This window comes from Lycium ferocissimum, chromosome 7, assembly GCF_029784015.1.
Source record: "Lycium ferocissimum isolate CSIRO_LF1 chromosome 7, AGI_CSIRO_Lferr_CH_V1, whole genome shotgun sequence".
NCBI lineage: Eukaryota > Viridiplantae > Streptophyta > Magnoliopsida > Solanales > Solanaceae > Lycium > Lycium ferocissimum.
Window position 1 is genome coordinate 43,075,044 of NC_081348.1, and position 27,556 is coordinate 43,102,599.

Sequence of the window (27,556 nt, forward strand, 5' to 3'; positions counted from 1 at the left end):
GAGAACAATGACAAATCACACTTTTAAGACAGCAAAATAAGAAAAACGCAGTACAATGTAAGGAAAGCTCAAAGCAGTAAAAACAAAGGGAAAGCTTCATTTTTTTGAAACTGGGGTGGGAAACCTTGGCTTATTTTGGGTCTGCGTAGTCCATTGGTCCATAAGGTTCGAACCACTCAGCCCAAAGGTCTTTTTTCCTCTTAGGATTCCATCCCATGTCCTTGCAGAGTTGGTCGTTGTGCCAAATATGCAATGCACCGATGCATGATCTCCTGTAATACTTCTTTGAATATCTCTTCTTGTATTTATCCCATTCTGCTATGTCTTTCTCCATGACCTTGATGCTAGGCAGCTTGAATTTTCCATCAAGAAGCTCTGCTAGCCATCTACACCTTATTTCTGATGTGTATAGATTCGCGATGCTTTCTGAGAATCCAATTATTGCCAGCTGGGGAATCTTGGGATGAATGCATTCCCTAAAAATAATAATCCAGAAGAATGTCATGTTTACATGATATAGGGATAAAGATGTCTAAGTGCTAATTGGAGCGAGTAGTACAACATTAAAAGTTCTTCAAATAGTTATTTTTCTTTGATATAAAATGCTTTCCTCGTAACCAAATACCAGAAAATGACCTCCTTATAGAATATAGTTTCCTGCCCGTCATTCACATATGGATCTGAAATAACTTTGAACGCCGGACAAGACTCTCATACCTATATAAGGGAACTGCAGAACCATCTGAGCCTGCTATGAAATCCTGAAAAGTTGGTGATTCAAAAATATGTTTGAGCTTGTCTATTCCCTTGAAGCCAGTAGCCAGTATGACCAAGTCCGATTTAATTGGTTCTTCCTGACCCTCAAGCACAATTCCGTCTTTAGTAAATCCAAATCTCTTTGCTTTCTTGAGCTTGAGACGTCCTTCCTCAACTCGGTCATAGAAGCCTTCCGGCACTGTAGAAATTAAACACGCGCTCAATTCGTTTAAGAAACTATGCTCTGGCACCATTCCGTGTTTTGAAAGCTTGAGCTTGTGTTTTACATGGCTTTCCACAAATTTTGAGAAGGCCCACCTCTGTAAAATATAAGTGAAAACTATATTAGTGATATAATATTCAACAGCCATGTATAGTAATTAGGAGTAGTTATTTTTATGAGTTTAGTCTGTATAATAACAATTACCAGAGGTGAGAGAATTGTAGCTATAAGATATAAGAGAAGGCCTTCACTGGGTTTGTGCACCATAAGTTCGGAGAATCGACTTAAATAGAGTTTTGCAAGAGGGAATCCCCATGGGAAGTAATCCGGAAGGTTCCAATGCAGTGTCCTGATTACTATTGTGCACGGACGTTCAACCCCTGCAAAATTGATTGTTACTCCTATAATTACACAAACAATAGAGAGGCAGAGTAAATGGAAGATCATTAGCAGTTAACTACCATTAACTGTGGAGCACTCCATGGCAATGTCCATTGCTGATTTCTGGAACCCAACGACGGCTACATTTTTTCCTTTGACAAAGTTGGCTGCGGTAGCGGGGTCCATTTTGGAATATTCCATTGAGTGGATTACTTCCCCTTCAAAAGCTTGGGGGCCTTTGTTTGGAGGGAATTCAGGGATGTTTGGGACTTGGCTGAATCTTCCCACGCAAACCACTACAAAATCCACTTGGTATATCTGCATGCAAAGTTTTCTTTTATCTATATTATATAAAAATGAACTGGGTAAGCTTTAGTCATGGAAAGTTTGGCATTTTTTTCTTTTTACTGCAGAAGATAAAAAGAAATTACAACGGGAAAGAGAAGTTCCTGAAAAAAAAAAAAAAAAAAAAAACCAGATCTGCTATGAGACTTGAAGATAATTTAATGCTTATCATTTACATTGATACTCATACCTATACAAAAGTCAGATGCCCATGCATAAGAGATCGTATACAAATAAACAGTTTCGTACTGCCATTCTCCAATCGAAGTTTACTAATTATGGTAAAATATCTGGATTTTAAAACGCTTCAAGATCCTGAATTCATTGCTCAAAAAAGGAGATTAATTGAGAATTGAAAATTTTAGAGGTTTTGTCGAAAGAGTGCATATTGGTTACCTTTGTTGAGAGATTTCTAGTGTCCTGTACTTTGACGTTCCATTTCCCTTTAGTGCTAAAGGGCTCGCCCGTGCCCCCCCATAACGTCCATTCTCCGGCTTTACTAATTGGATCAGTCTCAGATTCGCCATTTTCATAGCTAAGGCTTAACACTTTGCTATTGAACTGAATGTGGCGGAGCAAATCAAAGTGACGAGCATATGATTCAATATACTCCAACACGGTGTGTTGGTCAGGGAACACTTCGGTTACAGAATCGGGCCATAGGAAATCAGTGAATTGGTAAAGAGGTTTTGGTGTTTGCAGCTTAGTGCTCTCAATGGTCTTAGTCCACACACCTCCGATGCTACCCTCGGACTCGAACACAATTGGATCAAATCCTTTAGAAATGCAGTATTTGCAGGCCAAGAGGCCGCTGATTCCAGCTCCAATTATTACTATTACCTGCTTCTTTCCGTTTTCTCTTTGATCATTTGCCATTGTGTTGCTTCACACACACACAGTCTCTCTCTTCTGTAAAATGTGTGGATTGAATATTAGCTTGAAAAGCCCACTATTTATAACAAGGTACTTAAAAGATGGCGCGCGGGATGATATAATTCCAATTCCTTCATTGACTTCCTAACCAATAATATCTGTTATTGATATGTACTTCACGAGGCCAGGTCGACTCAACTTGATATTCCGATATGTATTTTTATTAGGCCTCGATTTCCTCATTGTTTTTATTAATAGGATTAATTATTGGTGAAAAGAATTTGTGATTACCTAAGCATGGTATCAACCTCGTCTCCCCTTCGTTCAGATATCAGATAAATAGATAAGAATACGGTGCAATCAACAGGACCCCGTTTAAGGCGTAGCCGAATTTCCTAATTTGTGGTAAGATTAACCGCTTTAAAACAACTCCAGACGCGTGAGTTTGGATTTTAAAATACCTTAGACGTTCTCATCTAAAATTTAGTTTGTCAAAGTCTAACTTCAGACAACTTGAAAGCTTTTATTTGAAGTTATGGATATTGGCAAGGAAAATTGAATGACTGAAACCTTCACATGAAATTCAGGCATTTCATGTCTTTCAAATATTCTTGTGTGACAAACAAAACACAATCTTGAACATCACAACCAATTCCAGTTCAGGCTCTGTTTGATAACTCCCGAGCAAAGATTTTTCATGCTAGCAATACAGATTTTTCCTACCGACATTCAATGAAAAATGTGTGCTATAAAACACAATTTTCCCACCTCATTCTTACCGAACGAGCTCACTGAGAAAACGCATGATGGGATACAGGTTCCCACTGAAACGCTGGGAAACTTTCTAATTTTTCTGTGTGAAAATAGTACTATTTAGGTTTTTTCCACCGATATCCACTGAAAAATAGCCACCGAACATTTTTCAATGGGAAATTCAGTCGGGAAATAAAGATTTTTTATTAGTGAACAAACCAACTTTGCAATAGTCATAGTAACTAAAACTTCCCCATTCCTCATCCAAAAGCAAGAAAAGACATTCAGTTTGTATTTGTTTCCCTTTTTACTGCTAAATTAGGATTAATCAATCTGGCACGAATGTTTTCAACATTTGTCAGATTATCCAAATTGTTGATTCTTTCTCGAGAAAAGGAAATAAATGATCCCTTAATTATGAGAGTAGGTTCAAAATAGTCCCTTAATTATGCACTTAACGGTTTTGGTCCTTTAAATTTGTCATAAGTTCACAAAAATGGTCCCTTAACTATGAGGGTTAGTTAAAAATAGTCCCTTAAGTATACACTTAACAGTTTTGGTCCGTTAAGTTCGTCAAAAGTTAACACTTTTAGTCTCCGATAAAATATTCATCTAACTCCGTTTGTTAGATTTGATGAGAACTATGAAAAAAAGAAGAATAAAAAAGTGAGCTAGAACTCACATTTAGAAGTACACATTATTAAAGAAAATGCCAAACACCTCGGTACAAAACCGACAGACGTCAGTCGGTTAATAAGGAAAAACCGAGATAAAAACCTATAGACTTGATAAAGTCAGAAAATAGTGTCTCGAAATATAAAGACCGATAGACACTGTTGATTAAAATCGAGGGAGTCCATTGGCTAAGTAAAATACACTAGAATCGTTTTTACTGAAAATCCGGTATAAAAATAAATACTTCCATTAGTGGAAACAGCCTCTTGCGTAAAATGCAAGGTAAGGCTGCGTACAATAGACCCTTGTGGTCCCGGCTTCTTCCGGATCCCGCGCGTAGCGGAGCAGGCGCACCGGCCGCCTTTATTGTAGTGATCCTTTTAAAAAAAAAAAAACGTGCATTTTTCCTCGAAATAACTGACGGACGTCCGTCGGTTTTCGTAAAAAACAATAAAAATTAAAAAAAAAAATAGTGTCCCCAATTTTATCCAGGTTTCCGTCCATCGTTTTTTGGCTTGTTTTTAGTAGTGGCAATTTTTGTAGTTTCAGCTATTTTGTAATTTATTTCTAAAGTCTGGTGTATTTTACTTAGCCGATGGACTCCCTCATTTTTAATCGACAGAGTGCGTTAGTCTTTTTGTTCTGAGACTCTATTTTTACGACATTATCAAGTCAGTTGGTTATTTCCCACTTAACCAACTGACGTCCGTTGGTATTTGGCATTTCGTTAATAATATATACCTCTAAATGTGAGTTCTCACTAACCTTTTTTTCATAGTTCTCGTCAAATCTAACAAACAGAATTCAATGAATATTTTGTCGGACACTAAAAGTGTTATCTTTTGGCAAACTTAAAGGATCAAAACTGTTAAATGCATACTTAAGGGATTATTTTTTACCAACCCTCATAGTTAAGGAATCATTTTTGTTAACTTGTGATAAACTTAAAAGACCAAAACCGTTAAGTGCATAGTTAAAAAACTATTTAAACCTACTCTCATAATTAAGGGACCATTTATGTCCTTTTCTCTTCTTTCTCTGTCAGTATGATATTTGCCGGTAAGGGACACAGTAACACACGCCTTCACACCTTACATCAAAAGCTTTGACACCCGGAAAGAAAATAAAGGAGAAAGGGATAACCCTTAACCGACTAAAAAATAAATAAATTAAAAGTGATTCGCCTCAGACGACTACGTTGTGCAATTTGCAAATAGGCTGCCCGGTAAAATTACTTCTGCAATTTCAAGGGTTCATGATTAACTTTCTTTGTACGAAATCAATAGCCAAAGCTTATAATTGTTCTTCAAATTATATTATTATCTAGTCAGATGTCTGACTAGCCAATAATTTGTGTGAACAATAATTACACGACACGTTCTCAAAATCATAACCTAATAACACACTGACGTGACATTATAAAAAAGTATTTCTGGCAATTGTAAATCATGGCCTATCACCCGATCTGCAAAAGAATCAGGATGACCTGATTGAGTATTATTAATTACTCTATTTTAGGGTGAGGGATCGCACGAACAACTCTTTTATTAGTTCGGTCCACGCCAAGTTCCGTTCTCTAAGGAGTATTTAAACATATCTCATTGCCTCGTGATCGAGTTTTTTAATATATGGGAAGGCACCGTGTCGAGGTTTTCGGAATTGAAGGGTCATAAGTGCAGGAAATCAACAGTACTTCAATGATTTCTGAAGCATTCAAATGCACGACCTATAAGATGTGATTTGTGTCATGCTTCACAAAAGGAAAAAAGATACAATCTTTAAAAAACACAAAATCTTAGTATATAATCACATCAATTTCAGATTACCTGTTACTGATAGCAACCTAGCTAAGTCATAACTAGCAGAGAATATGGGCCTTGTGGCTACTTGCAACCATTGATAACACTGTCATACACCATATGAGCGATTAATTGATCCAGAGCCTACTAGTCTTAAAACCCGTGACCATTTACCTATCCCCAACTTGGACGTATACAAGCTGTCTCTGAACTTCAAACGAATTCAGACAAATAGGATGAAAGAAAATCAGGGTTGGATCTAATATTAGGTATGGTTCACGTGAATTCAATAACTTTCTCCCAAACTCAGTATTTGTATTAAGAAATCAGTAAATGTATAATAGTAATAATATTTAGCTCAAACCAGTATGTTGGTTTGGTTATTATTGCCTATTAACTTGAGGTTATTGTTGGAGACTGTAAACTTCTAATCACGGATTCGTTTCTATTAGCCGGCATAATCCATAGGTCCATAAGGTTCGAACCACTCAGCCCAAAGACCCTTCTTCCTTTTCGGGTTCCATCCCATGTCCTTGCAGAGTTGGTCATTGTGCCAAACATGCAACATAGCTATGCATGATCTCCTGTAGTACTTCCTATAAGAATATCTCTTCTTGTATTTATCCCATTCTGCTATGTCTTTCTCCATCACCTTGATGCTAGGTAGCTTAAATTTTCCATCAAGAAATTCTGCCAGCCATCGACACCTTATTTCCGATGTGTATAGATTAGCTAAGCTTTCTGAGAATCCAATTATTGCCAGTTGTGGAATTCGGGGATGGATGCATTCCCTGATAAATAAGAGTATTATTTTCACATGAGATGTATATATAGTTCTGGTGCATGCTTGCAAAAGTATCCTTTTATTTACTCACCTATAGAGGGGAACTGCAGCAGAATCATCTGAGCCTGCTATGAATTCCTGATATTTTGGTGATTCAAAAATGTGTTTGAGCTTATCAATTCCCTTGAAGCCTGTGGCGAGTATGACTAAGTCGGATTTTATTGGTTCAGCCTGACCCTCGAGCATAATACCTTCTTTCGAGAATCCAAAAGAGCCTGCTTTCTTGACGAGCTTGATACTTCCTTCCTCCACTCTATCGTAGAAGCCCTCCGGCACTATAGCAAGCGAACAGGAACTCAAATCGTTTAAGAAACTATGCTCTGGCACCATTCCATGTTTTGCAAGCCTATGTTTGTGTTTTATATAACTTTCTACAAATTTTGAGAAGGCCCACCTCTATAAAATAAGAGCGAAATTATTAGTACTGCATGGTAGTTATGTGAGAGGAAGAGTAGAAATCTGACTAGCTAATAATTTGAACATATTGTTGTAACTTTAAACATATGAGTAGTAACTTGAAGGCTTAATACATCGCTAGCCCCTTAAACTTGTCAATTAATTTCATTTAAACACTCGTGTTATGGCGTGTTCTAATTGAGCACCTGAACACATGATAAAATATTCCTATTAGACACTTTCAGTTCAAATTTTAGAAAACTTTTGCGCATGTTCTCAGGTGCTCATTACGTAGATAGGTTAACTACTAAATATATGTCTCCACCTTTAATTATACGCATTAGTCTCAATATGCCGTAAAACCTCAGGCATGTTCCAATTGAGGTTGAAGTTTATAACTAAAGGAGAAGATATTTTAAGTGGTTAACTTAACTACTTAATAGATGTTTGAGATCAAGCGTCAAAAAGATTTTCAAAATTTGAACTGGAAATGTTTAATAGGAACACTTTATCATGTTTTCAGGTGTTCAATTGGAACAAGTCGTAGTTCACGTGTCTGAATAAAATTTACTGACAAATTTAAGACCTATCGATGTATTAAGTAAAGAAAATAAATTACCAATGGTGAAAGAGTTGTGGCTAGGAGACTTAGTAGAAGGCCTTCACCGGGTTTATGCACCGTAAGTTCGGAGAATCGATTTAGGTAGAGATATCCCAGCGAGAGTCCCCATGGAAAATAATCCGGAAGGTTCCAATGTGGGGTCCTAATTACCACTGTGCATGGACGTTCAATCCCTGTAACATTAATTACTATTAGTGCAAACAGCAGTAGCCCAGGCTAATTACGTTTTCGAATATGGAAGATCAAAAGTAGCAGTACTGACCATTAATCGTTGAGCACTCCCTGGCAATGTCCATTCCTGATCTAAGGAATCCAACGACGGCTACATGTTTTCCTTTGACAAAGTTGGCTGCAGTTCTGGAGTCCATTTTGGAATAGTCCATTGAGTGGATTACTTCACCCTCAAATGCTTCGGGGCCTTTCTGCGGAGGAAATTCAGGGATGTTTGGCACTTGGCTGAACCTTCCCACACAAACTACTACAAAATCAACTTGGTATACCTGCACGCGATTCAATCAACTGTGGATGTATATGCACAGGCTTATCCTTCGTTTAATTGTCAATTTCTGATCTGTTTATCACAATAGATTTCGGATGTAAAACCAACAAAAGTCATTGAAGTAATTGAAACGGCACTCTATGGCACAGTTCCGGGGAATCGTTATGTTGATCCACAATGAAGAGGAAAACATTTCAGTATTTCTCTGCGTGCATCTCATTTTCTTAAGTTTTGAATCAGAAGACTAGCTTTTCTACTAATCGTTGGGGAATTATACTATAACAGTGTGATTACGCAATACTAGCTTTCTTTTCTACTCGTGGTCACTAGACAATATATGTTGATTAAACTCTTAAGTATGGATTTGAGTCTAACTTTAAAATTAGTAGTACTGTTTTCCTCCTAAAGAATATACCAAGTTGAGGTAGCTTGTTTAGTAAATGTTGTCATTTGTAAATATCATCCTAATAATTGACGCAATGAGATCTTGATAACTAAAATAATTTTTTAGTTAATATTTTATATAATAAACTAGAGATGACGTAATAATATCAATAGCTACTTCCTCCTATTCATTTTACTTATCATGTTTATTAAAAACAATTGGTTCAAACTCCAAAATATATTTTTGGTTAAAAAATCAAGATATTATGTTTTTTCACCTTTACTCTAGTAAATGTGGACAGAGATTAAATATGGTGAACGGAAGAGTAATATTAAATTGAGAGAAAAAAAAAGAGCAGAATCTAGTCAATTTTTTTAGTTAAGTATTTTTTTATGGACTCTATATCAAACATGACAACTGAAATAGGTAAGAAACTTTTTTGGGCAATTGGCGCGAATGCCCTTCAAATGCGCTGGTCTTTAATTTTTGCCCCCCGTAATCATCTACAGTCTTTAATATTTGCTGCTTGTCTAAAGCTAAAAGATAATAAGAAAAAGACTTACTATCCCTACCCATAACATATAAAAATAGCTAAAAGCGTAATTGAACCCTAAAACATCAATTAAACCTAATCCATCATTTCAACAACAAACCTTTCAATACCTGTGTGGAACATTTCGTACGCGAGAAATTCCATTGATTTTGCCGGTACAACATCGAAAAAGATAAAATATATAATATATAGCGTTTCAATTGAATGTAATTCAACTCAATTTCATAAGCTTTATTAAGTTTAGATTTGTTAATATTTGAAAATAACAACAAATCATCTTCTATGAACTAAATACCGATATGGTGTTTGAGATTCAACATTGCGAATCATCCTTTTACTCAACAACATAGAATTGATCAAATTTATTGCTTTGTTCGATTTTTATTAGTTTATACGTTCCATTTGATTAGTATACAATGCTCAATGACTTAGACTTGAAATTATAAGTAACTTGGGTTGACAAAAAATAATCGGAGCAAAGTTCGAACAAGTATGTATCGGAGGATGACGTAAGATTTCTTTGGAAAGCCTAATAATGCTATCTTGTTAGAGGCAAATTTCATTTTCATAAGCAAAATAAAAAAAAATACACAAGTATTAAGAATTAGACAAGTATCTTGAGAGGAAAAATTTACATTAGAAAAGAACAAAAATTTTTGAATATATATATTTTTATGAGCAAAACAAAAATTTACGCAAGTGTTAAGAACTAGAAAAGTATGTCGGAGGAGGCAGAAGTTCACTTTACAAAAGAACAAAGTATGCTGTTATAGGCAACTTTCATTTTCATAAGCAAAATAAAAAATTACACAAGTGTTAAGAATTAGACAAGTATCTTGGAGGAGATAATGTACTTCTTTAAGAATTTCACTTTACAAAAGAACAAAGTATCTTTTGTTAGAGGCAAGTATCTATATAGAGGCAAACTTTCATTTTATTAAAGCAAAACAAAAATTTACGAAAGTGTTAAGAACTAGAAAAGTATGCCCGAGGAGAGCGAAGTTCACACACAAAAGAACAAAGTATCTCGTTACTTGTAGGCCATATACTTTCATTTTCATAAGAAAATAAAAAAGTACACAAGTGTTAAGATTTGGACAAATGTCGTGGAGGAGGTCAAGTTCTCTTTACAAAAGAACAAAGTATGCCGTTACGGAGGCAAACTTTCATTTTCATAAGCAAAATAAAAAAATACACACACAAGTATTAAGAATTAGACAAATGTTTATGGGGGCAAAGTTCACTTTAAAAAATTACAAAGTATATATGTTTATGAGGCAAACTTTCATTTTTATGAATTGTCAAAACAAAAAAATATTTTGTTAATATTAGACAAATTTATTAGTTGTTAAATAAGTTCACTTTGAAAAAATTACAAAGTATGGTGAGAGGCAAAACTTTCATTTTTCATAACCAAAACAAAACATTATTAACAAAACAACACCAAAAACACATAAGATTGCATAAAAATCAAAATTATTAACAAGAAAACACCATAAAACCAAGCACACATAAATTAACTTAATTCATGAAGTTTAAATTAACAACATAACTTTAATCAATCCCATAACTTCCGGATAAGTTCAAAATCAATAATACTGGGATTGTGCATATATGTTGCCTCAAACAAACACATTCTTCACAAAAAAGATTATTAAATAAAAGCAATGTTAAACAACATAAAACATAAGTTAACGACAAAAAACTTCAATGATTCAACAAAGAGAAAACCAAAAAACGCATATCAAAATCAACTAAAACATATTACGACATTCATAATACGATATTCAAAAACTAAAATATATACAATGGGAATGAAACTAAAAGTTCAAAAAATCATATACATTATAACAAGACATTATCATTTTAAATAAAAAAGGATCAATTAAATATAAAAAACGATGAAGACAAAGATATTAATTCAACAAATAACAATTTAACATAAAAACAAATATTAAACGAGCAAAAGATCAAATTCGTACCTACGTTTTAGAATATATGAGACAAACACAAAACAGGCGTGAAAGTCGAATAAAAAAAAAAAAATGACAAATTAAATAAAAAAGATTTTAATGGGTAAGGATACGATTACAACGGGGTCAAAAAACTTTCATTCTTTGGATTGCGGGTAGAAGCAAGAAAATTTAAAAATATATAAATGAAGTGGGTATAAAATAAAACCAAGTCAAAAGAGGGCACTCGAGCGAGCGCAAAAAAAAAGAACTTTTTTTCCACAAGATGCTAAAAAAGATATACAAAAGCTTATATTAGGCCCATATATTCCTTTTAGATCAGATTCTAACAACTTGTACTTTCAGAGATCTTCTGAGCATTAAATTTGATAATGAGGTCAAATTAAAATTGCGAGAACATCTACAGTACATTTTGGCTCTTTCCTCTTTCGGTACTGCTTGTCAATTAAACGCTGCCTCGTACTATATAAAAAATAAAGGTGAAGGAAAATAAACTAGATAAGAGAATAGAAAAAACCAAACAAACCAGACACATATGTTGTGAAGATAATGTATTTATTAGCTAAGATTTTAAATGCTTATCATTGACCGCTGACACAGACAAATCTTAAACTTGAGAAACGATTAACAAGGGTAATTATCCTTAAATGGATTTGCTAATTAAGCGGTGGAGCGTTCATTCCACATACCTGTGTGGAGAGGGTTCGAGTGTCGTGTACTTTGACGTTCCACTTCCCTTTATTGCTAAAAGCCTCACCGGTGCCGCCCCACAAATTCCATTCTCCACTAATTGAGTCGTCACCTTCATAGTTAATGCTCAACACTTTGCTATTGAATTGTATGTGGCGGAGCAAATCAAAGTGACGAGCATACGATTCAATGTACTCCAGCACCGTTTGTTGGTGAGGATACAGTTCGGTTACAGTATGGGGCCAGGGAAAATCAGAGAACTGGAAATATGGTTTTGGTGTTTGCAGCTTAGTGCTCCCAATGGTTTTAGTCCAAACACCCCCAATCCTACTCTCGGACTCGAATACAATTGGATCAAATCCTTTAGAGAGGCTGTATTTGCAGGCTAAGAGTCCGCTTATTCCTGCTCCAATTATTGCTATTACCTGCTTCTTTTTACTCTCTCTGTGATTATTTGCCATTATTACTGCAAGACTCTCCTTTTGTCTGTAAATTGTAATATAAGGATATGATGGGTTGAATGATTGATATACAGGGAGCTTGAATTGCCCTCTTTATAAATAGCTAACGACGGGGATCGGGATGACGTAATCTGATTTCTTGTGGATGGACTAATAATGCTTCTTTCCAGTGGCATTTTTGGTTTTGGAGACTCAAACTAACTAAAGTTCGATCAACATTTTTAAAAGGTATTTTTTTATCATATTGACATGAGAAAAATTTGCAATTTTATAAGTAATACTTTTCAAATAATTTTTGAATATATATATTTTTATTGTAAAATACTAAGTTGATCTACACAATTTTATTCCGAAAATTAATTAAATTGAATTTCAAATGAAAACCGCATTAAAAGATTTCGAGCGCACAAACTATTCCACCGGATGCCTGTTATTTGCTACAAGTATCCCGCCAAGGCATATAGAAATGAAAATAAATCAAAAATAACATTTTTTGTTTCTGCTGGCACGTGTTTACTAACTGCATTCAAGCCGTGACTGCAATAATTTTAAGCCACGGCCTAATGTGCTTGCTTTAATAATTACTCTTCTTTCATATCCATATCAACTGCTTTACACCGATGGTATAATGGGCTATATAAATTAATTAAAAAAAAAAAAAAGGTGTGTGTCTATATAGTTATACAGAATTTGACGGACCACATTATCTATATACCGATTATACAATAAGGACTACATCACTTTTCAACTCCGATACGCGTAAACCATACATATGTTATTTTTATGTATTCTATTCACCAGCAGACAAATATGGGCCTTGCGACTGGATAACACTGTTGTACTCGTAAGTTGTAGGCCATATACGCAATTAATGGCCAATTTGCAGGATTGTCCTTCACTGGGGGTGGTCTTTAATTTTTGTCCCTCAACTCCTTTGGTAAAATGGGCTTTAACTTTTACCCTTAGTTACGGTTAAGTGCTTTGCGCTAATTAAAATTTGGGCCTTGTTAAAGCGTGTTGTGGCGATTTTTTTTTTTTTTTAATTTTGATTCGAACCCATAATTTTTTAAGGTATTTTTGTTCCGGACTCAAAACTTAAAGACCGCCCATTTGAAGGGCAAAAATTCAAGACTACCCAAATGAAGGACAATCCGTGCTAAAAAAAAAAAAAAAAAAAAATTAACTGATCCAGAACCTGTTGGTCTTAATTAAAACCCATTTAAACTGGGCCTAGAAATTGAACTCGGAACCGACCTATCCCCATTTACCTTAGTTGTTTATTAAGAAAGAAAAATTATCAAAAGAATCTTGATACTTCTTTAATCAGTACTATAACCTTTCAACAATCACTACATTTAATTTAAATAAACCAAATTGGCGAGCAAATGAAAATATTATTTTGAATTTGCATTACTAATATGGAAAAACTAGTAGTAGTATTTTATTCTATATTTAGAGCTTTATTTTAATAATATTGATATTATTTTACAAAACCTATATTACATGACTCAGCATGCTGGTGCAATGCATGTGCCGAAAAGCTAGACAAACACATGAGTAGCATGAATGAAAAGCATTAAGAAACAAAATAAACATATATAGGAAAGGAGGCTTCATTTCTTAAGGGGAGGTCCTGGAGCTCTTTTATATTAGCCTACATAATCCATTGGTCCATAAGGTTCAAACCACTCAGCAAAAAGACCCTTTTTCCTTTTCGGGTTCCATCCCATGTCCTTACAAAGTTGGTCATTGTGCCAAATGTGCAATGCAGCTATAGATGGTCTCATGTAGTTCTTTCTATAAGAATATCTCTTCTTGTATTTATCCCATTCTGCTGTGTCTTTTTCCATGATCTTGATGCTAGGTAGCTTAAATTTTCCATCAAGAAGCTCTGCCAGCCATCGGCACCTTATTTCCGATGTGTATAGATTAGCTATGCTTTCTGAGAATCCAATTATTGCCAGTTGTGGAATTCGAGGATGGATACATTCCCTGATAAATATGAGTATTAATTTCACATGAGATGTATAGTTCTGTGCATGCTCGCAAAAGTATTCTTTTATTACTCACCTATAGAGGGGAGCTGCAGAATCATCTGAGCCGGCTATGAATTCCTGATATTTTGTTGATTCAAAAATGTGTTTGAGCTTATCAATTCCCTTGAAGCCCGTAGCGAGTATGACTAAGTCGGATTTTATTGGTTCAGCCTGACCCTTGAGCATGATACCTTCTTTAGAGAATCCAAAAATCTCTACTTTCTTGGTGAGCTTGATACTTCCTTCCTCAACTCTGTCGTACAAGCCCTCCGGCACTATAGCAAGTGAACAGGAAGTCAAATCATTTAAGAAGCTGTGCTCTGGCACCATTCCATGTTTTGCAAGCCTGTTTTTGCATTTTATATAACTTTCTACAAATTTTGAGAAGGCCCACCTCTGTAAAATATGAGTGAAATTATTAGTACTGCACGTTAGTTTTGTGAGAGGAAGAGTAGAAATCCGACTAGCTGGTAATTTGAACATATTGTTGTTACACCAAGCATATAGTAGTAACTTTAAAACGACTTATCATAACTTTGGGATGGATTGTGATAACCTGTGAAAGGATAGTAGTAGTAACTTTATCAAACGTGTCGCTTTTTGTTGTTTCAGCTGCAACTATATTTATTTTTCTTGTTTTCTCACTTACCTCAAAAAGAGATTTCTTAGTTTAAGATGAATATAACTAAATCGTTGCTGAGTCTTTTAATGAATTTAATTAGTCAGGATCGAAAAAAATGAAATTACCAATGGTGAAAGAGTTGTGGCGAGGAGACTTAGAAGAAGGCCTTCACCGGGTTTATGCACTGTAAGTTCGGAGAATCGACTTAAATAGATTTTTGCCAGAGAGAATCCCCATGGGAAAAAGTCAGGAAGGTCCCAATGAGGTGTCCTGATTACTACTGTGCATGGAAGTTCAACCCCTGCAACATTGATTTGTACAAAAAACGGCAGCCCAAGAATGAAGCTGATGTTTATAAACAAACAATAATGGAATAAGATCACAAGTAGCAGTACTTACCATTAACCGTTGAGCACTCCATGGCAACGTCCATTCCTGATCTATTGAATCCAATGATGGCTACTTGTTTTCCTTTGACAAAGTTGGCTGCACTTTTGGGGTCCATTTTGGAATAGTCCATTGAATGGATTACTTTGCCTTGTAAAGCGTCAGGGCCTTTGTTTGGGGGGAATTCAGGGATGTTGGGAACTTGGCTGAATCTTCCCACGCAAACTACTACAAAATCAACTTGGTATACCTACATGCAAGTTCAACCAATCATGAGGACATATGACATATGAGTTATCAATTAGGAGAGCTCGACTGATGGAGGAAGAGAAAGAAAAGTCAATTTCTGAAAGATCTTCACCGAGCTAGTGAGAGCTGAATTTTACGAGGGAATACTTTCCTTGATCTTGCACATGGAAAACTCAAGTAAGTCACCAACAAATGAAGTTATCAACTCAAGATGAGCACCAAATAGAGAAGATAAAGAACAAGTGGGCATTGACTTATGTTATTAGGAGAAAAGTTGTGATATATAAGTTGAAAGAGAGGAAAGCACAATGAAACAGAGAACAAAAAGGAAGTGTATTTAAAGCAAAAGAAGAGTAAATATAGGGAGAAAAAAAGTTCTCTGTCCAACTTCCCACTTCTATTTCTAATTTTAGCAACTTTAAATCCTTTAGATGAAAGTTGAAAACGTTATCTCCATAAAATACTAGAATAGTTAAAAAAGAAAAAAAAATACCCTTATAGTAGTACTACAAATTCGTTTTAGATCAATCACTAACAACTGGTACTTTCAGAGAGCTTTTATTAAATTTCAGGTCATCAAATTAAAATATTGAACTTGAACATGCAAAGAATTGCGAGAACATCGACATTTTGGAATTTTCCTTTTTGGTAGGGTGGTTGATTAATTACCTGTGTGGAGAGGGTTCGAATGTCTTGTACGGTGACGTTCCACTTCCCTTTATTGCTAAAAGCCTCACCGGTTCCGCCCCACAAATTCCATTCTCCACTAATTGAGTCGCCACCTTCATAGCTGATGCTCAATACTTTCTTGTTAAACTGGATATGGCGTAGCAAATCAAAGTGACGAGCATAAGATTCAATGTACTCCAGCACTGTTTGATGGTCAGGAAACACTTCAGTTACCGAATCGGGCCAGGGAAAATCAGAGAACTGGTAAAACGGTTTTGGTGTTTGCAGCTTAGTCCTGCCAATGGTTTTAGTCCAAACACCCCCAATGCTACTCTCGGACTCGAATACAATTGGATCAAAACCTTTAGAAATGCTGTATTTGCAGGCTAAGAGGCCGCTGATTCCTGCTCCAATTATTGCTATTATCTGCTGCTTTCTGCTCTCTCTGTGATTAGTTGCCATTATTACTGCAACAGTACTCTCTTAGTCTCTCCTTTTTTTCTGTAATGTGAAGATTATGGGGTTGAATGATTGATGGGTAGAGAGCTTGAATTGCCCTCTTTATAAATAGCTAATGACAAGGATCAAGATGAGATAGTTTGATTTCTTGCTTGTTTGGCCACCCTAAAATGCCAAAAACTGCTTGTCCTTTTCAAAAGATGTTCAGTATTTTAGAAAACTGAGCCGTCTGGCCAAATCTTTCACGGAAATAAGTCTTTTAATTAGTACTCGTCCCAAAATAAGTGTTATCATTGCAAAAAAAATTTGTCCTAAAACATGTGTCATATGAGAAATTCAAGACAAAAATTGACAAGTTTTCCAACTATATCCTTACAATTAAAAAAATAGTCCTTTTTAATATTGATCAATTCTTAAAATACTTTTATTAAACAGGATAATTTAGTAAACTTCACATTGTATTTATTGATTTCTTAATTAGTGTGATTTTTGATATAGTAACACTTATTTTGGGAAGTAGGGAGTAGTAGAGTTGTTTTACAAAAGGTAAAAAGGGTAAGTTTTTTTTCCAGAAGCTCTTTTGGAGCTTGGCCAAGTACAAATTACTGTAAAATATCTACAAAAGTCTTTTTCAAACTGATTACCAGAACACAAATTGCTATTCTCCTAACGTTCTTTTTGGAAAAACATTGCTGCTCAAAAAACACTTCTTAAAATAAGTAAATTTTAAAAACTTGACCAAACAAGCTACTCCGTCCATTCTAATATGAATGAATTACTGGCACCTTTTTATGGCTCTTTTGGTCTTTCTTAGACGTTTCTAAGAAAAATGCTTACAAAATTTTGAAGATATACGTCCCTTCACATTCTTTTGATTGCACTGTCTTTACGTACACAATTGAGAAGTAATTCACATTTATGAATTAATTAAAATATATATTGTTTAAAAGTGTCTTTATTTTCATAAAGAAAGAGGGTATAACAAATTTGAAAATATTTTACACGACCGCGCGAAGCGTGAGAAGATTAACTAGTTTAATTAATTAATGGGTTAAGGGTAAAAAACACACGTGCAATAGTCTATAGATTATCACATTTTTTGAGTTTCCTACCTAAACTATCATGAAGGTGAAAGTTTGGAAAACACATCTCAACTATTTACATTCACTTTTCTTATATTGACACATCAAAAAGATAGTTTGCAAATATGTTATAAATTAATCCATTTTTGAGGTGTAATTTCATCACTTTTTCAAATATTTAGGTGCTTCTCACATGTAATATATCCTAAAACACATCTCCATTATCTCTTAATTAATTAATTAATTAATTAATTAATTAATGTCTAACCATGAAAAAATCAGGGGAGATGTGTTTTCGGATATATTACATTACAAATTTTAAATAAATAAAATATGAGATATTTGTAAAGTTATTTTCTTCTATTTAAATTGCACTAATTGATTATAAAAGATTATTTTCAAAAAAAAATTGATTATGCAATTTAACCACGCCCCTACAAGTATCGTATTAGTACCATAAGGGCACGTTTAGCTTGTTGTATTAGAAGAGATACTCATGGGATTATATAATTTACGGAAAAGGCTCAAATATGCCATCCAACTATCAGAAATGGCTCATTTATGTCACTCATCAATAGTTTGACTCATTTATGTCATCAAACTATAGGAAATGGCTCATTTATTCCATCGAACTATAGAAAATGGCTCATTTATGCCACTCATCAATAGTTTGACTCATTTATACCATCGTCTATTATCAAAATGACTCATCGATGCCATATTTCATTAAAACTGGTTTTACAATACCATATATGACACGTGGCTTACAACTAGATTATGGTTGTGGGTGAGTAAGGTGTATGGATCGGGTTTTTTATTAATTTGGTATTTAAAATTGATCTGGTTTAATTAAACGACGTAGACCTCTAATTGGAGCCACGTGTCATATCTGGTATTATAAAGCGGGTGTTAATGAAAAATTAATGAATATCATTTTAATATGGTGATGGATAAATAAGTCAAACTATTGATCAATGACATAAATGGCCCATTTCCTATAGTTCGATAGATAAATGAGTCATTTATATTGATACCAAGACAAATGAACAAACTATTGATGATGGCGTAAATGATAGTCATTTTCGATAGTTGAATGGCATATTTGAGCCTTTTCCGTATAATTTATCGTGTGTTTAGTTTGTACTTTTAAACTCCTGCATAACTAGGCGACTCCTTGGATAAATAAGTTATACACCAACTGTTGTATTTTGTTATACCAGATGAAACATGGAATAAAAATACTTATAAATTAGTTGTACACAAATAAAATATTCGAAAGACAAAACTATCCTTGATCTTAAGTTTATCAAATCCATTCGATCAACATACGGAAATAAAGAACAAGATTACAGATTATTCCCAATACATACACACACACACTCAAATCCCTATGTCCTTTGTATGAATAAAATAGTGGTTTTTCTTATTTTCTTTGCATTACAGCCCATTACTTTTTCTCTAAATGAAACGAGACAGGACATAGTTAATTGATTGGCCCCTAACGTGGCAGGTAGGTTCGAATTATTACCAAAAGTTTAAATGCTAAACAGGACTAGCTACTACCTCAATTGCACTAATTAATCAGAAAACTTATCCTCTATCAGTGGCTCAGGCCAAGTTCCGTTCCCTGATATTTTTACACGTGATTGATTTTTTGGTTTGGTAGAATGAAATATCAGTGTCAAAATCATAAGAGTCGCATCAGAGGAAATTACGGGTTAGATTCTCTCCATTTCACTTCTTCCATTTTCTTGATCTACCTTAAATTAGAGACACAGCGTATGGTTAAAATTAATATTAAAATTTAATTAACTAAAACAAGGCCCTAACCATAGTTCATATAATTAATAACTTATCCATTAATATATTAGAATATTTTTCTCTCTCTACCTATTTTACTTTTCCTATCCAGTAAAATATCTTTTCTAATTTACCCGATTATCTTTTGCCACTTAATTTTTTTTCCCCAATAGACCCCAATAGACCCATTATTCAGTTGGTGATATTTTTCATTTTTTCAATTGTGATGCTTACTAATTCACATAATATAGACCCCATTATTCAATTGATAATTGTATATTTTTGAAAAAGTTGTCTATATTACGAAAAATATCCCCATTAAAGAGTTTTCATGATAAAAAAAAAAGATGGAATATTAAAATAGGAAGAGAGAGAAAATATTTTAATATATTTATGGATAAGTTATTAATTATATGAACTATGATTAGGCCTTGTTTTAGTCAATTAAATCTTAATCATTAATTCTAATCCATGTTATGTGTCTCTAATCTAAGGTAGAACTTGGAGAAAATGAAGAGAGGAAAAATGAAGAGGAGCCCAATCCGATATTACGTTTGTGAAACGGTTATGTAGTACTGATAGCTACGGTTCTCTAGACAAGGACAGGGCCAACTGGAAAATATTGACCATATATTGATTTACACTAATTACTCTACAAATATTTTTTTTAATTATATAATACCAATACTCCCTCTGTCCCATGTTATATAAGGGTATCTGATTTAGCATGAAATTTAAAAAATAAAGGAGGATTTTTGAAATTTATGATTTAAAACAAATCATAGAAATAGAAATTTGTGTGTATAGAAACCATCTCATTAAGGGTAAAAAGGAAAGTTTAAAATTGAATTATTACTAAATATAGAAATGTATCATTCTTTTTTAAAACAGATTGTAAAGGAAAAAGTGTCATATAAATTCAGACAGAAGGAGTAACATATTTTGTAAGTGAGCAAAATATGACACAGATCATTTCCAACTGCGTTTTGCGGTAGCCTATAACATGTAAGCCTTCAACTCCCTTAGGATTAGATATTTATTTATTGTTTTCTATTATACAAAATCGAAATCAAGTCACTTCAACTCAAATTAAGAACCAAATCGTTTTAATGGCGAGTCCTTACCTATTTGGTACAAATAATATATAATCATGTGCCAATTTGTTTGATCTTATCGTTCAAGGTCCAGTAAAAGAAAAATAGGAAAAAGAGGCTTCATTCTTGAAATTGAAATGAGAGGTTTTGGAGCTCTTTTATACTCCTTATTAGCCGGTGTAATCCATTGGTCCATAGGGTTCGAACCACTCAGTCCAAAGACCCTTTTTCCTCTTAGGATTCCAGCCCATGTCCTCGCAGAGTTGGTCATTGTGCCAAATGTGCAATGCAGCTATAGATGATCTCCTGTAGTACTTCCTACAAGAATATCTCTTCTTGTATTTATCCCATTCTGCTGTGTCTTTTTCCATAATCTTGATGCTAGGTAGCTTAAATTTTCCATCAAGAAGCTCTGCCAGCCATCGACACCTTATTTCCGAGGTGTATAGATTTACTAAGCTTTCTGAGAATCCAATTATTGCCAGTTGTGGAATTCGAGGATGGATACATTCCCTGATAAATATGAGTATTAATTTCACATGAGATGTATAGTTCTGGTGCATGCTTGCAAAAGTATTCTTTTATTACTCACCTATAGAGGGGAGCTGCAGAATCATCTGAGCCGGCTATGAATTCCTGATATTTTGTTGATTCAAAAATGTGTTTGAGCTTATCAATTCCCCTGAAGCCAGTAGCGAATATGACTAAGTCGGATTTTATTGGTTCAGCCTGACCCTTGAGCATGATACCTTCTTTAGAGAATCCAAAAATCTCTACTTTCTTGGTGAGCTTGATACTTCCTTCCTCAACTCTGTCGTACAAGCCCTCCGGCACTAGAGCAAGTGAACAGGAAGTCAAATCATTTAAGAAGCTGTGCTCTGGCACCATTCCATGTTTTGCAAGCCTGTTTTTGCATTTTATATAACTTTCTACAAATTTTGAGAAGGCCCACCTCTGTAAAATATAAGTGAAATTATTAGTACTGCACGTTAGTTTTGTGAGAGGAAGAGTAGAAATCCGACTAGCTGGTAATTTGAACATATTGTTGTTACACCAAGCATATAGTAGTAACTTTAAAACGACTTATCATAACTTTGGGATGGATTGTGATAACCTGTGAAAGGATAGTAGTAGTAACTTTATCAAACGTGTCGCGTTTTGTTGTTTCTGCTGCAACTATATTTATTTTTCTTGTTTTCTCACTTACCTCAAAAATAGATTTCTTAGTTTAAGATGAATGAGATATAGAGTATAACTAAATCATTACTGAGTCTTTTAATGAGTTTAATTAGTCCGGAAAGAAAATAAGTTACCAATGGTGAAAGAGTTGTGGCGAGGAGACTTAGAAGAAGGCCTTCACCGGGTTTATGCACCGTAAGTTCGGAGAATCGACTTAAATAGAGTTTTGCCAGAGAGAATCCCCATGGGAAATAATCAGGAAGGTTCCAATGCGGTGTCCTGATTACTACTGTGCATGGACGTTCAGCCCCTGCAACATTAATTAGTACAAAAAGCAGCAGGCCAAGTCAAGCCGATGTTTATAAACAAACAATAAAACGGTAGAATTAATGGAATAAGATCACAAGTAGCAGTACTTACCATTAACCGTTGAGCACTCCATGGCAATGTCCATTCCTGATTTCTGGAATCCAACAACGGCTACTTGTTTTCCTTTAACGAAATTGGTTGCAGTTTCGGAGTCCATTTTGGAATAGTCCATTGAATGGATTACTTCACCCTCAAAAGCTTCGGGGCCTCTGTTTGCAGGAAATTGAGGGATGTGTGGAACCTGGCTGAACCTTCCCACGCAAACTACTACAAAATCAACTTGGTATATCTGCATACAAAATTAATACTCCTTAACATATATCCTTTGTTTCCACTTTTATAATAATATAGATACAAATATACTTCAAATTTGCATAAATTAATACTCCATCTGTCCAGTTTATGTGACACACTTTCCGTTTTAGTATGTCTTAAAAAGAATGTTTCATTTCTATTTTTAGAAACAATTTAATTTTATGAGATGATTTCTAACCACACAGATATTTAAGGTTTGTTTTGGACCATAGATTTCAAAAGTCTTTCTTTATTTCTTAAATTCCTTGCCAAGTCAAATGATACCACATAAATTTGGACGGACGGAGTAATATATCTCTAAGAGAACTACATATTTACTTGTCTAAATAGGAAAGATAAGTAACTGTATAAGTTTTAAGGAAAGCAATCTCTCAAGTCTTGAATTAAAAAACAGTGACCTTGACCACGTCAACCATGATTAAGTGAAGATGGGATCTAATTAGAATCAATAAAGTTTGGGGAAATTTCAGAAATATACAATTTTCTCACTTATATTGTCAAAAAATAGTCCAAAACTTATATTGCAAAGCTTTAACCTAAAAACACTTTTATACAGTGTTATACACTTATATACATAAGACAGATACATTATGTATAGGTGTTTGAAGGTGTATTATGTATAGGTATATACACTAAAAATTATAATTATATAATATTATACTAAAAGTTATAATTATACAATATTATATCCGAAAATAAGCACGTATACACATTTAAACACAATTATACAAATATTGTATAATGTGTAGGTATATACACTAAAAAATATAATTATACATACTTATACACAGTCTTTGCTTTCTCTTTTTTTCCGAGAAAAAACAAACTAAATAAAACTAATTGTTTCTAATATGGTGAAATACGGATGGATCCGGAAAACCTAATAGACACCATATATGTAAATAATATGGAAGATTTGTAAGATACGGCGGTTTACAGCAGAGATGTGGTGGTTCACGGCGGCGAAGAAACGGGAAAGAAATGAGAAAAATGAGAGGATAAAGGTGGTGGTTAGAGACTCTGAAGTCTGTATTTTCAGTTCCCGCTTTTTCAGGCAGTGGGTATGAGTGGGTTTGGATTCCAAAAGCTTCGATGATACGTCGACGGCGGCAAAGAAAGGAGGCAAAGAGAGAAAGTGATAGAGAGAAAAGTTTGGATCATTTTTTATAAGATTTAAAAAAGTGAATCAATTTTGATAGCATTGTTATTCTAATTAACTCATAAAGTTTTGGGAATATATATTAAATATCTAGTTTTTAAATGAATCCATACATAACCACTTTTCATTTTAGGGCTCATTTCGTACGACAGATAAGGAATATATAATCTCGGGATTAAATTTGAGATGGGTTTATCTCACATTTGGTTTGATTGGAATAAAATCATGGTATAACTAATCCCAAAATTATTGTAGTATTATTTTTATCCCTGTAGGAGGATGGAATAACTAATCGTAGAATAAGTAATCTTGGTATAACTTGTGTACGACCAAACGACCCCTTAAAGTTTAAATCCCTCTGTCTTCATCAATCTTCTTTTTCTTTTTCTCTTTTCTTCTTTCTCTTCTTCTATTTTCACCACTTGTTGTTGCTGCTACTGCAAATTCTTCTTCTTTGCGTTCTTCTTTGTTTTCTTCACCTTCAATTTTTCTTCTTTTTCTTAATCTACAGGTTGTTTTTGGGTTCGCCGTGAAAATTTGTGGAAAGTTTTCTTTTGAGTCCGTTGAGAAGATTTTGCAGTAAATCCAACATCTTCGGTAAGTTGTTGCAACAACATTGATAGTTATTACTTGAGTCAAATATATATCCTCAAATGAAAGACTCAAAAGGATTTCCTGTGAGAGATGACAACCGGATAAGTAAGGCTCTTAGGGCTCATTTGGTTGGGAAATAACTTATCACGGGATAACTAATTTCGAGATAAATTATTTCGAAATTAGTTATTCCACCCTCAATGTGAGATAAAATAAGGTTACAATTTCGGGATTAGTTATTTCGAATTTTTATTCCAACCAAATATGAGATAAGAAGGCATTAAAATTTTATCCGTACTATTTTTGCTTATCCTTCATACCAAACGATCCCTTACATATTAACCATTTTCTTTTGCTTCCTTAATTCTTTTATATGAAACAATTTCTAATGATGAAAGTTAACCTATCAGCCAAAAAAGAAAAACTACCTAGAATTTATTTGTTATCCAAACATTTGCCCTATGGGTATGGGCCAATAAATGTAGTTACCAGCACAAGATGAGCACTAAAGAGAGCAGATAGAGGCAGGAATAAAGAACAATTAAGCTGGCATTGTGGTATAAGGAGAAAAAACCACAAAATATAAGTTGAAAGTCAATTATAAAACAGAGAGCAAAAAGGAAACTGTTACACGTTTCATTAACACTGTGTTTGGAACGTTGTTACCCATTGTATTGTATTGTATTGTATCGTTACTACAAGTACAATGTTTGTTTTGATTGTTATTTAAAATGTATCGTATTGTATTGTTAAATTCCGTCGTTACGTAACAATAAAAGTCTATTTTTGTAACAACCGATTTGGTGTTATCCTATCATATCTAATTTCTTTTTCCAATTATATCGCTACTTAATATTTCATAATCCTATTTTACCTTTACTATATTATCTAACTCTATCCAAATGCTCTGCCCTACGTCTCTCTTCTTTTCGTCCAATTGTTTTTTTTTTTCCTTCTTCGTCTTTGTGTCCTACTTTTTAGTGAAAAAACTTTTGTGATTTTATAGTGTACTATTTTTAATTGCTCAGGTTTCTTCTCTTGTTACGGAATTACATGTATTTCTTTTTGTCCATTACCTGTTTTCATTAATTTTGTTAAAATTTGCATTTATTTAACAATTTAATATATTTACAATGCATTATTTTGCACAACTTAATAAATTCAATATTTCCAATAGTTTAGGGCATTTTAGTAAACTTACCAATTACAATACAGTACGACACAGTCAATCCAAACAAAAAAAATGTTACTATTGAAATAAAACGATATAGTCTATCCAAACATTATATACAAAGACAAGACAATACAATACAACGCGGACAAGACATTGTAAACGATGGATAACAACTATCCAAACAGAGTGTTAAAGCGACAGAAGAGTAGAAATTAGCTTGGTTGGCCAAATTTCTAAAGTTTATTTATTTTTGAAAAATATTTATTGTTTGAAGTATTTTTTTTAAAAGGTACTATCTTTTGTCCATAGATATAAAAAAAAAATTCACTTTTTTTGAAATTTTGGAGTTGGAGTTGTGTTTAGCCATAGTTTTTGAAATTATAGTTTTTGGTGAAATGTAGTTGTAAAAAAGTGAAAAAAATGATTTTTTTTTTTTTAAAAAACGCCTAATAGTCAAGTATGAAACTCGAAAAAAAGTGATTGGTAATAGTTTAGGTAGAAAATGCAAACACTGATAATCAAGTATGAAACTCGCAAAAAAGTTATACTTGAGTTATGTTTTTTATCATGACCTCAAGATAAAACAAACTAGATAAGAAAAAGAGAAGTCCAAAACAAACCAGACATACATTGTAATTTAATTACACTAGCTAAGATTTTAAAGGCTCGTTTGGTTTTACGATAAGTTATACTGGGATTAGTTATACTATGATTAATTAGATATCTTTGGAATCAGTTATCTTGATATTATTTCTTATTGACTGTTTGGTTTTGTTGTATAATTTACAAAAATAACCTCCACCTTATTTAATAGAAAATGCGTTTGAGGGACGTCGAGGGTATTTTTGTTATTTTTATTGTTTTATTTAGAATAACTAAAATCTTGACACTATTATTCTACCATTTGGGATAACTTATACCAATACTATTTCTAATCCTAATATAACTTATTCCAAAACTAATTATGCTTGTCCAGCATACCAAAGCTTTTCATTTGGACGCGGACTATGGTGAAACCGAACAATTTCGAATATCAATGAGAAATTTCAGAAAGGAAGATAAACATACCTGTGTGGAGAGGGTTCGAGTGTCCTGTACATTGACGCTCCACTTCCCTTTATTGCCAAATGCCTCGCCTGTTCCGCCCCACAAATTCCATTCTCCACTTATTGTGTCGCCATCTCCATAGCTTAGGCTCAACACTTTGTGTTTAAACTGAATGTGACGGAGCAAATCAAAGTGATTAGCGTACGATTCAATGTAATCCAGCACAGCTTGTTGGTCAGGAAACACTTGGGTTACCGAATCGGGCCACGGAAAATCAGTGAACTGGTAAGCGGATTTTGGTGTCTGCAGCAGAGTGCTCTCAATCGTCTTAGTCCACACACCCCCAACGCTACTCTCCGACTCGAACACAATTGGATCAAATCCTTTGGAAATTGCGTATTTGCATGCCAAGAGGCCGCTGATTCCAGCTCCAATTATTGCTATTACCTGCTTCTTTCTGTTTTCTCTTTGGTCAAAATTTGTCATTGTTACTGCAACACTCTCTCCTTTTTTCCTGTAATGTGAAGATGATGGGATCCAATAACGATTGATTGCTAGAGAGCTTGAATTGTCCTCTGTATAAATAGCTAATGATATGGATTAATATGAGATGATTTGATTTCTTGCATATCGGCCTAATGCTTAATGTCTAATAATGAATACATCACGTGGAGAAGTGTTTTAAGGTATATTATATGTTCTGAATTGTACAATCGTATATTTTATACGTCAGCATTACAATTTCTATATGTTGATTGTTACATTATTAGTCTCCGTATTAAAATATCTGTCAGCATTACAATTTCTATATTGTTGATTGTTACATTAATTATTAGTCTCCGTTATTAAATAATTGTTGGCGTGTAACACGGTAGACAAGGTTCCAATGATTACCAAATTTCTGTGCTAATAATCAGGACTGCTTACTTAAGGGTGAGGGATTGCATTACTTAATCAGAACACTACATCCTCCATAAGTGGATTGTTGGAAATTTTAAAATACTTCAAAGACTAACACCAGAGGGGACTTTTCTTAAATCACGAACACTTCAGAGACTTCTCTTCATCACGAACAGAGAACTCCTTCTAAGCA

The 27,556-nt window shown here is 34.0% G+C and overlaps 2 protein-coding genes across 6 annotated transcripts; both read right to left on the minus strand.

The window, feature by feature from the left end:
- Positions 1 to 33: 33 nt before the first annotated feature.
- Positions 34 to 12,240, minus strand: LOC132065215 (probable flavin-containing monooxygenase 1). 2 transcript variants are annotated; one of them, XM_059458494.1, is made up of 5 exons: positions 11,767 to 12,240; positions 7,930 to 8,167; positions 7,665 to 7,840; positions 6,681 to 7,045; positions 34 to 476 (listed from the first exon to the last, which is right to left on the minus strand). In XM_059458494.1, the coding sequence occupies exons 1-5, from the start codon at positions 12,226 to 12,228 to the stop codon at positions 131 to 133; spliced, it is 1,587 nt and encodes a 528-aa protein (XP_059314477.1). In that variant the 5' UTR covers positions 12,229 to 12,240; the 3' UTR covers positions 34 to 130. The 2 variants fall into 2 exon arrangements, with proteins under 2 accessions (XP_059314477.1, XP_059314478.1); XM_059458495.1 differs by lacking the exon at positions 34 to 476 and adding an exon at positions 6,250 to 6,596.
- A 1,407-nt stretch (positions 12,241 to 13,647) lies between these two features.
- On the minus strand, positions 13,648 to 27,082 carry LOC132065216 (probable flavin-containing monooxygenase 1). 4 transcript variants are annotated; one of them, XM_059458499.1, is made up of 6 exons: positions 26,719 to 26,977; positions 26,485 to 26,631; positions 15,286 to 15,523; positions 15,012 to 15,187; positions 14,299 to 14,660; positions 13,648 to 14,220 (listed from the first exon to the last, which is right to left on the minus strand). In XM_059458499.1, exons 1-6 carry the CDS (start codon positions 26,947 to 26,949, stop codon positions 13,878 to 13,880), a joined length of 1,497 nt encoding a protein of 498 aa, XP_059314482.1. In that variant the 5' UTR covers positions 26,950 to 26,977; the 3' UTR covers positions 13,648 to 13,877. The 4 variants fall into 4 exon arrangements, with proteins under 4 accessions (XP_059314482.1, XP_059314480.1, XP_059314481.1 ...); XM_059458497.1 differs by having other exon boundaries at positions 26,485 to 27,082; XM_059458498.1 differs by lacking the exons at positions 26,485 to 26,631; positions 26,719 to 26,977 and adding an exon at positions 16,192 to 16,870.
- Between the last annotated feature and the right edge of the window lie 474 nt (positions 27,083 to 27,556).

Excerpts from the sequence above, each read along its gene's own strand:
- LOC132065215 (XM_059458494.1), bottom strand. The coding sequence starts at position 12,228 with ATGGCAAATAATCACAGAGAGAGTAAAAAGAAGCAGGTAATAGCAATA. Across the intron at positions 8,168-11,766 it reads CTCGAACCCTCTCCACACAG|GTATACCAAGTTGATTTTGT; the intron begins GTATGTGGAATG and ends AATCGCGTGCAG. Across the intron at positions 7,046-7,664 it reads CCACAACTCTTTCACCATTG|AGGTGGGCCTTCTCAAAATT; the intron begins GTAATTTATTTT and ends CTTATTTTATAG.
- LOC132065216 (XM_059458497.1), bottom strand. The coding sequence starts at position 26,949 with ATGACAAATTTTGACCAAAGAGAAAACAGAAAGAAGCAGGTAATAGCA. Across the intron at positions 15,524-26,484 it reads CTCGAACCCTCTCCACACAG|GTATACCAAGTTGATTTTGT; the intron begins GTATGTTTATCT and ends ACTTGCATGTAG. Across the intron at positions 14,221-14,298 it reads TCTGCAGCTCCCCTCTATAG|GGAATGTATCCATCCTCGAA; the intron begins GTGAGTAATAAA and ends CATATTTATCAG.